Source organism: Sparassis crispa (assembly GCF_003851025.1).
Source record: "Sparassis crispa DNA, contig_000002F, whole genome shotgun sequence".
Taxonomy (NCBI): Eukaryota; Fungi; Basidiomycota; class Agaricomycetes; order Polyporales; family Sparassidaceae; genus Sparassis; species Sparassis crispa.
In genome coordinates, this window is record NW_020939749.1 from 3,141,121 (window position 1) to 3,150,845 (window position 9,725).

General features: G+C 50.9%; 2 protein-coding genes across 2 annotated transcripts; one reads left to right on the forward strand and one right to left on the reverse strand.

Moving 5' to 3' along the window:
- Positions 1-479: 479 nt before the first annotated feature.
- Positions 480-1,625, forward strand: SCP_0310580 (hypothetical protein; the record flags this gene model as incomplete). The annotated part of the gene is made up of 4 exons (XM_027756443.1): positions 480-584; positions 634-915; positions 973-1,305; positions 1,371-1,625. The coding sequence occupies 4 exons, from the start codon at positions 480-482 to the stop codon at positions 1,623-1,625; spliced, it is 975 nt and encodes a 324-aa protein (XP_027612244.1).
- Positions 1,626-2,750: 1,125 nt separating this feature from the next.
- On the reverse strand, positions 2,751-3,596 carry SCP_0310590 (hypothetical protein; the record flags this gene model as incomplete). Its single annotated transcript, XM_027756444.1, has 1 exon — positions 2,751-3,596. One exon carries the CDS (start codon positions 3,594-3,596, stop codon positions 2,751-2,753), a length of 846 nt encoding a protein of 281 aa, XP_027612245.1.
- Positions 3,597-9,725: the final 6,129 nt, after the last annotated feature.

Below are 9,725 nucleotides of genomic sequence, written 5' to 3' on the forward strand. Positions count from 1 at the left end.
TCATCGCGTTGGAGCGTTCTGAATATTGTTTAAAGTTGACGACAAAGTTGCGGACAAGCAGGCCCTTCTCATCCGCGACCCCACCAAAATTGGAGAATGCCAACTCAACGAGCTGCGGATAATTGCAAAGGAGTCGATGATAGCTGAGAGAGTCGATGACTACTCATACCAAAACAGGATAATCTCTCGAGAACCCAGGCAAGATCTCGATCACCTCTGGATGACATAGCCACTCGGCATATCGCCTCCAGCCTTCCACAACATTCTCTGTGCTGCTGACTCGGTCCGCAAGAATCATTTTTCGTTCAAATGTTACCTTCCACCTAGCTGCTATCGCGCCATATAGTTGCTATCGCCGCGCCTCACGGAGGCACTAGCGTATAAATACCGCGTCGCTGTACAATCCACACCTAACCGGTTACCGAACCTTTCGGACGGCCACTCTACATTTCGCACTCTCACACGTTAACTACTCGTCCATGTCTATTACATCTAACGATTCTCGGCCTCTAGTGCTCGTCTTTGGCGGCACAGGCCATACAGCGGTAGTAATCATCAATGCTCTCGTGAAGTCCGGAGCATTCGTACGTTCCGTGTCCGGCGTGTGCTAGCTAATCTAATCATTTCTCATAGCGCGTCGCTACGGCCGTCCGCGCATCTTCTCTCTCCAAGCCTGTGGTTGTCGAATATAGGAGGGACGATGTCGACATTCGGGAAGCAGACATCGATGACGGCGTGGAAAAGCTGGCCAAGGTGTTGGATGGTGTAGACGTACTCATCAGCACGATCAATGCAGAGAAGATCTTTGACCAGCGCGACCTCTTTGCCGCTGCAAAGCAGGTCGGTGTCAAGAGGGTTATTCCATGCGACTTCGGGACTCCCGGAGCGCGGGGAGTCCGCCACTTGCACGATGAGGTCCGCAGGAAATGTGTTTACCTCGCATCATAGTCTAAGCCAGTGTTTCGCGTACAGAAACTTGAAATACACGAGTACATCCAGAGCCTTGGTCTTGGATATACCTTTATCGACATCGGCTGGTGGATGCAAATTACCCTCCCCTGCAGTTCTCCAAGCAAGTCCCCCGTGCTTAGCATGAGCCGCGAGCTTTACAACGGTGGTATGAAGAAGATGCTCGTCACTAACCTCGACAATGTCGGGGAGTATGTGGCACGCATCATCACTGATGAGCGCACGCTCAACCATTCCGTGCTTATCTGGGAGGACCAGGTAACGGGTTGGGATGCCAAGGAGATCGGAGCCAAAGTGAGCGGAGAAGGGTCGACCCTCATGGAGACCATCGTGCACGTAAGCCTATCTGATCAGGATTGAATTGCTTGTATCTCCGTTTTCAATGGGGTTTCCTTGTCCAGGTATCCGCGAACGAGATTCTCAAGCGAGCTGCGGCAGCTAAAGAAGAGTTTGTACAGACGCATGCTTTCGCCTCTCGTGCAACCTGGTCTTGGTACGAATACCAATACAGCATCCACGTCCTCGGTGAGAACTGCTTGGAGAACGCGCAGGCGTTGGGTTATCTTGACTTCCGCGAGCTGTACCCCGACGTCATCCCGGATATTCTGGAGGAGTACGCGAGAAAGTTCTACGAGAGCGGGTTTGTCTACTTCTAATATTCTAGAGCACCAGTTTTCGTTTATGTTATCGCCTGTGGTTAGCACATGTATAGTAGAACGTTGTAGAATGATATGATACGCGAGGTGACGTCCCGGTCCATAGAGACAGGCCCGGGGTGACCGCGCAAGGTTAGATTCTGTTATACGACTTTGCCAATGTGACGTGAGAGTTCAATTATGAGTCCAGTGGGTTTCCCAGCTTCATGCATCTCCCTCTCGTACGTCTTCTTAGAATACCGGACAGTGGGCCTTTCAGGCTGTTCCTTGGAGGGGCGTTCCGTCAACAGTAGATGCGTACGGATGTCGTCGTCTGAGGCTAATGCGGGTAACACGTCAGTATACAAGCCGTTCGGAAGGCTATGGGCCCGGCGCGAAATCCGATAACCTTTCAGAACGCTGCCAACGTTGTTTGTGTCCATCAAATTGATGCATCGCCCCGACAACAACGTCCCCGATATTCCCGTCCTGTCAGTGGTCACAAAGGCAAACATGCCGTTTGCACGGGAAATTTACCTTTTCATCATTATGCATGTCTTTTGTCCGCGTAGCCTTGTATATTCAACTTGAGACCATATTCCACGACACGTCTGTCCCATATATGGACATCTACCTTCCGCATGTGGCAACCAAGTTCGTATTGAATTTGTATATTTCTGATGGATTATGATGGTGCCTTGCGATTCGGCGAAGGGCAGATCTTGAAGGCTTCGCGGCAGTTATTTGGTCCGGCGCTAGCCCTGAGTAGTAAGGGCACGATGGCAGACTCACCGGCATTCGACGTCCGTCCTGCCAGTGTGAAGTTGCACAGCCTCGACCCTGCGGCAATTCTCTATTACAAGCGGTCGACAGCATGAATTATTTGACATGCAGAGGATGGAGCAATTACGCGCACATTATGATGAGGAGCACAATTACATGCATGAAATAGGTGCACATCACAGAGGAACTAGCATATAGTGGAAAACCTGCAGAACAGTAAACGACATTAGATTGACATTACTACTTCGTGGGATTCGAGCAGGATCGACACTTAAGTCTGCCATTAAACAGCCTGGAAGAGCCCTATCAGGTCAAACGAAACAGCTGGCACACAGCAGCGCGAGACTCACTGTCCATGCCACACTACCGCAATTTGCGCAAGACATGCAACACCTGCGCATAGTGATGGGAATCCTGCGTCCATCGCTTGCCGTTCTTCTCCACCACCCACTTCCGTTTCACAGGACTTTCCGGATGGCGCGCACTCTGTGCTTCCGCTGGAAGGGGAGGCAGAGTCTTCTCTTCCGCTGAACACCTCTCAAACGATGAGGACAGGTCGGTGTCTTCAAGGAGAACGAGATCCGAGTCGTCATCAAACTCAGAGTCGGGATGGACTGGTATGACACTACGGTTGGAAGGACACGCCGCAGAGACATCGTGTGGCGGGTTTGGTACCGAAGGCGGTGACTCGATAACACGCATCTCATCCACAAGTCGAGACTGAGGAATACTGACGGACAACACTGGCTTCGAGGTGGGACAAGATGGAAGGTCACAGGGCGACAAGGTGGTAGATGCCCATGCGAGCTCAACTGCCGGGAGCTCAACTGCTGGGGGACCTGAGGGTCGGGGCAGGGGACGCGGGGGCGGACGAAATGACGAGGGTGGCGCAAGGCGGTCAGACGCGTCTGAGTGCCAACCAGACTCCGGGCTGTGAATATTCGCGCTATATGGAGGGGTCGGAAGTGGGCGGAAGACTCGAGTGGAGGACGCGGTTGACAGAGAAGAGGATGTCCGTGAAATGGAAGTGTTTGGGGCAGAGTGTCCCCTTATGGGTACCTCTGCGTGGGGCGCACAGACCTCTGGATAGCTGGCACGATTTCTGCTCGACGTGTGATTGAAAGTGTGCTGGTCTGAGCATGAACCCGACGCAGAGTTGAAGGGGGTAACGTTTTCGAGACAAGAATATGGACGTTCCGAGCAGTCCATTGTATGAGCCGGCGTGGAATGAGGAACAGGGCTTGACTGTCGCATCACATGCATAGAGACCTGTTGTGAGGGAATACCGCAAGATGTCGTGGTGGAGATATACCTCGAACCCAGCGGTAGAGCGCGCGAAACACGGGTTCTGTCCTTACCAGTTAGACCCAACCTGGTGATGAACCGCAGTCAGCTCTCGAAAATTCGGACGTCATTTAAAGTTGCACGGCAGTTACGCGAGGTGTGTGATCCCGTTGCGATGGGAGACAACAAGGGAGACAAATCCGGACCGCGCTTGCCTTCCAGCTAAGTCGAAAACGATAGACGCACTTCGACGAGACTTGCTTCAAGTACGTTGCTCACGAATCATCCTTGAAACAGCGGTCTTGCGGGAAATTCAGGCCAATCAGCAGCGAGAATTTGCGTCCTATTTGATGCACTCCGAACAGAAAATGATGAAGCGAGTTTCGTCGAAATGCGTCTATTCCTGGACACGACGTGGTACAGGTCTTCTCTTCAGTAATTTCGAGTTGTCTTGGGGTAAGTAAGGGTTCAGTGATTTGCGTTTCCCTGCATTGTGTCTCGACCGTTCTAGTCTTCGTTCTTGTTGCGCTGCTCGGTTTCTAAGATCTGACACGCGTTTGCCGGCTGGTGATTCTCCTTTGAGCTTTTCTGCTACGTGTCTCTCCCCGGTGGGGGGCTCTTAGGAATTTCGTACGGTGGTGAGTACCTCTCTCCGTCAGCCTGTTTCATTGATGGTGGGAGTTAGGGAGGCGCGTGTCTGGTTATCGGTGAGGGTGGTAAAGATGGAATGATCGATGACGACGACGAAAATCGATGACTTGATGGTTTTCGTGAATACGTTGACTCGGAATGGTGTGTCTCCGGGGCGCGGCGCGGCAAGCCACAGGTGCTCGTCCAAGGTTGAATCCAGTTTGCAGCAGTTGCAATCTATTCGCTATTTTGTGAACCTATGTCAGTATGCAGTGCACCAGATAATTACTCCGACAGGCCAGCGTTGATTTGCGTTTGGATAGTCAGTCATATTTGTGCTGATCACATTGCAGGTCTGATTGGGAAGCTATTCAGTATCAATGCACTGCCCGTTTGGCGCACTGCTGTGTGTTAAGCAGTTCTTAAAGAGTGCACGAATACAATTTGTCCGGGATCATGAAAAGTCATTTTGTAGGTTAGGTTTATGCTTTGCTGTTTGATCTGTGTGGTACGGGCATCGGCATCCCTGTTTTATGCACTAACTGCATTTTCTTATATTTCTTCCAGAGTTACGGTGCACGAGCTGTATCAGGTCTGTTTTTGGAAGTGAAGAGTATTTGCCAGCGTGATTCTACGTCGTGACGTTCTTCCGCCGCTCTCCCCGGTGAAGCCTGGCGCTCACCGGGCTGCCCGCCGTCCCGCCCGTTCTCGATGCTGTGCGTCGGGTTGGTGTCATCGCGCCCGCCGTCTCCGACGACGGTCATGTGATGAATTTTGCCGATGAACTCTGGTTTTTGTCGCCAGCTTTACAGCGCTTTGCATAATTGCGTGAAACTCGCGGATTTTTTTCCGCTATTTGGTCCGTGCAAACAAACCCATATCGAGAAGGTGGGGAGTTTGCCAGCCACCCGCGGCATTCAGGGCTCTCCTCGGCATTTGTCGTTTGTGTTGGAAATGGCCGGAAAAGAGGCAATCCGAGGGCATCCGAGGGATGCGCCACAGCGGAGATTAATTACATAATGTGGCCATTATATAAAAGGATATCTATATTTGGAGCAAAGAGAGCTCCGCAGCCACATCTTCGTCCCGATCCTTTACCTCGCGTCCGGTCCGATTCTCTCAGATTAAATTCCTCGCTTCCCAAAAGGGCTACGAGCCCCCGCATTTTCTAACAGGTTATGAGCCCCGAGACGATTGCAATCCTCGGACATAGGCTCTTCTCTGAATATATAGCTGAGTCCTTGACCCCTATTCACCAAAAGGCTGATATACTGCATTGCACAACAAGTAATAGGAGATCTCAGCAGTCCTATGTATGATTTAGGACTACTGAGGAAAAATAATATTGTTTTGTGCCTAAAGACTTCGCCGGATAATGATTCGGCAGACGCGGTCAAAAGAGCCGCGCAGAGAAGCGTTGGGAGGCCAAGCGCGCCTAAATAGGAGCGTGCGAGAATGAGATGCGCTCTTGCTGTCCTAAGAGGCAGAACTGCGGTAAATGCGAGTGCTAAGACCTGGAGCTCAGAGCCTAGAGTGCAAGACCAGAGACTGAGAGTCCATAGAGAGACCACAGTCCCGAGTCAAAGACTCAGAGCCAGAGATGAGAGGCCAAACTCGAAAACCCGAGGCGCGAGATGTGTCATTGAGATAAGATTAGATGAGGATGCAAAGCACCTTGGGAACGCAGAGCGCCTAAAGCAGATAAGTGAGATAAGATAAGATGATGCGCATGCATACTGCGCACATCAGCATGGTGAGCCTCGAGGAATATGGCGCGTGCAAAGATGCACGGAAGCTGTGACGCGATGTGCGTTAGTGGTGAGAGATGCACTTGCAATGCGTGGACCCCCGAGCCATAGCCAGAAGACGTTTTCGAGCCCCAAGCTCAGGAAGCAGACTCTGTATCACCGGAGAAAAGCCGAGGCCATAGCCGATGATTAGATCTGGCAGGCAAGGCAGAGCGGGATGCGGAGACTGGGGCCTATAAACACAAATGTAAGGCCCAACAATATATATTTCTACGGGCCAAAAACAGTGTGAAGCTGTATGCAGTACTGTACTTAACGGAGTACAGAATAAAATCAACCGGTATAATGGGTATATCACCGGAAAGAAGCCAAAGCTGATCGTGAGCAAAGGCACTAAATTTAGATGGTCGAGAATATCGAAAGGGCAATCTACAGTAATTGCTCAGTACCCGGCCAATGAGAGTGAGATGAGTGTGACTGCGCTGCACTCGCCATTCCAGAAAGAAAGCCGTAGAATGTCTAAATTGAACACTACTCGATTGAATGTGCCTATGAGCACAATTAAAGATGCTACCCTCAAATACAATATTAGCATCCAGGGCTACAAAAATATATTGGTAAGCTACATGGATGGAGTGAAATGTAGGGCGCATAAATGCGTCAAGACCACCTAGCCGGGCTCCCTGCGAACCAATGGACAGACGTGTCACATGGTAAGGAGAAGCCCGATGTCCCCAAACTAGGCGGAACTGCAGACGTGCAGCGCCAGGGGGAGAGAAAATGAAAAATTCCAGACCCCTTGCCAATTAGCATGGCAGACGTGCATGCATGGGAAGGAGATCTGAAGTCCCATAAAACTCAAAGCGACTGCAGACGTGCAGTGCGAGGGGAAATCAGGGGGAGCATATTAGCACCGGGTCCACTACCAAGCAATGTGACAGACGTGCCGCGTGCGGAGATGAGTCCCGAAGTCTCCAAACTAGGCTGAACTGCAGACGTGCAGTGCCAGGGGGAAGAAAAGGAAATTGCCGGATCCCATACCAACCAATACTGCAGACGTGCAATATGGGGATGAGAGATCCGAAGCCCTAAAACCTCGGCAGCCATAGACGTGTGGCGCGAGGGGGAGCTAGGGAATTCCGCACCACAGTCAACTGCCACATCAAATCCGCGCAGTGCAGATGGGATGATGATCCCGAAGAACGCGAAGAAGGTGGGACTGATGCACACAAAAAAGGAAAGGCCCACAGACAGAAAAGTCGGTAAAATCTACCGAATGATCTGGATGCCAAGAAGGACGATCCGGAGAACGTGCGCCAACAGAAGCGCGCATATGAGCTAAAAATGCTCAGAATTGAAAAAATGAAAAATCGCACTCTGGCTAGTAGCGAGTGTTATTTGGTGTTGGGGGAACCCTCACCAGATTCCGACAGCGGGCTTTTCCCACTGGGTTTTTTCCCGCGAGGTTTTAACTGCTGGTCTACCCCTACCAGAAGGTAGGATGGTCGGGAGTGTGTATCTGAGGACCATCAGACGGCGATATTAATCGCATGCGATCCTCAAAATATTTATTGTCCTATCCCGGAAAGAAAAACAATCCCTAAGCCAAGGCATCAGAAGCAAATAAATATGCTCGAATGCCCGTCGGCTTGAGGGGGAGTGTTGGAAATGGCCGGAAAAGAGGCAATCCGAGGGCATCCGAGGGATGCGCCACAGCGGAGATTAATTACATAATGTGGCCATTATATAAAAGGATATCTATATTTGGAGCAAAGAGAGCTCCGCAGCCACATCTTCGTCCCGATCCTTTACCTCGCGTCCGGTCCGATTCTCTCAGATTAAATTCCTCGCTTCCCAAAAGGGCTACGAGCCCCCGCATTTTCTAACAGTTTGGACTCCGCAACACTTTTCAGCCCGTCCCAGGGCCTCTGAACAGTATCATATGTGGCCTACTCATTTTTCTTATGAGGTTTTTGCACGACAAACGGTACTTTTGTTGTGAACTCTTGAGTGGGCACGGGATCTCGTGACCGGCCTCGACCTGCCTCCTTCCGTTTATGGCTGTGTTTGCACCAGCCAAATACTGCGATTTTTTCCCGTGAGTTTCACGCAATTATGCAAAGCGCTGTAAAGAGTTTGTTGGAAAGTAGCGCCCAAATTTCTGGAGCTCCAGAAATTGGGGAGTGCCCAAGGGCAGACAAGCCGAGGGCTAGTCTTGAACCTCGTGTGAGAGGCCTCTGAGAGGTCCCCCGTGGGAATTATTGAGTTTGAATATTGACATCGGCCCAATGGCATAGCATGGTCATGTGACCGCGGCGTGATGAGTAGCGCGACGACGCGTCTGTCCTGGCAAGTAGACACCTCTTGACCTGTAACTTATCCCTCCTGGCTATGAATGATGACCCACCAGACTCGCGGGAATGGCTGGCTACTCTCGTTCAAGAAAAATGCGGCCTGTCACATGTATGGCCCTGGCAGTTAGACCACACACTCACTAGGCCTGCTCCTCTTCTGCAAGAATGCAGCTATTGCTTGATACACTTCTTGATGTGTATTGTGGCCGGGTGTAAAGAGCTCAACAAAAATGTATATATGGGAGATAAGGGGTAGAATGTGCTAATAATGCGCCGCGAGAACTAGCAGCATATGGAGCTGCGGTGCGAGGAGAGGACCGAATACATCTCGCGGCTGGTCCTCGGTGTCCTGTTCATTCGTGGTCAGTCTGCAGACACTCGAAAATTGTATAGCCGCATCATGTGTATCTTACCGGTTCGCTTTGTATATCTGTCAACAACTCGTTGTTGCGCGTGTCGTTCGTAACATTTTCGCCGTGTTCAAGTGGTTGGCTCACCGTCGGGGCTTCAGGATGCTCCTCAGTGGTTTCGGTGTCTGTTACTGTACTTCGTCGAACAGACGAGGGTTGCATAATCGCGGATATATGAATAAAAGTATGTATATGGATGTCGTGGGCACGCTCAGATACGCGACGCGTCTCGCTTGCCCTGAAAGTTCTGTGCGCGTTTTTGCCGTCGGCATGTTCAAACTCCGCAGTTCCCACGGGGGACCTCTCAGAAGCCCGTCATACGAGGATCCAGCCTCTATATAGAGGAACGACTCTTTCTTCCTATATACTAGAGGCTGGTTAACGAGCCTAGCCGAGGGCATGATTACAAAGAAAGACAAAGAAGGAAATTTGCTTATATAAAGTGGAGCGTCTAGAACTGTATATATACAGAAATCTATTTTAGGACGCATAATCACGTGCCCCGACGCATCTTGACCCGCCATCACTACCTTCCTATTTGGGAACTAAGGCGCGATTTATAACAGGTTATGAGCCCCGGCTCTAGCCAATAAATACTCGGATAACAATAGCCCCTATTGTGGCTACAAAAGTTGTTACCCCCTTGCTAGTACGAGAACAAATAATGTCGACCAGCGCTGATAATACGAGCAATAGCAATGCTTACTGGATCCCACTCCTGAAGGAAGACAATTGGCTCCCGTGAAAGCGCCGCGTCGAGGCCATCCTTAATGATAAGGGTCTCCAGGAGTATGTGACTGGAAAGACACCGAAGCCGCAGCCGAGTAATGACCCGGCCAATAGGGCAGCGAGAGAGGCGGAGATTAGCGCCTGGGGAGAGAAGGACCTCAAGGCCCAGAACGTAATTGTGCT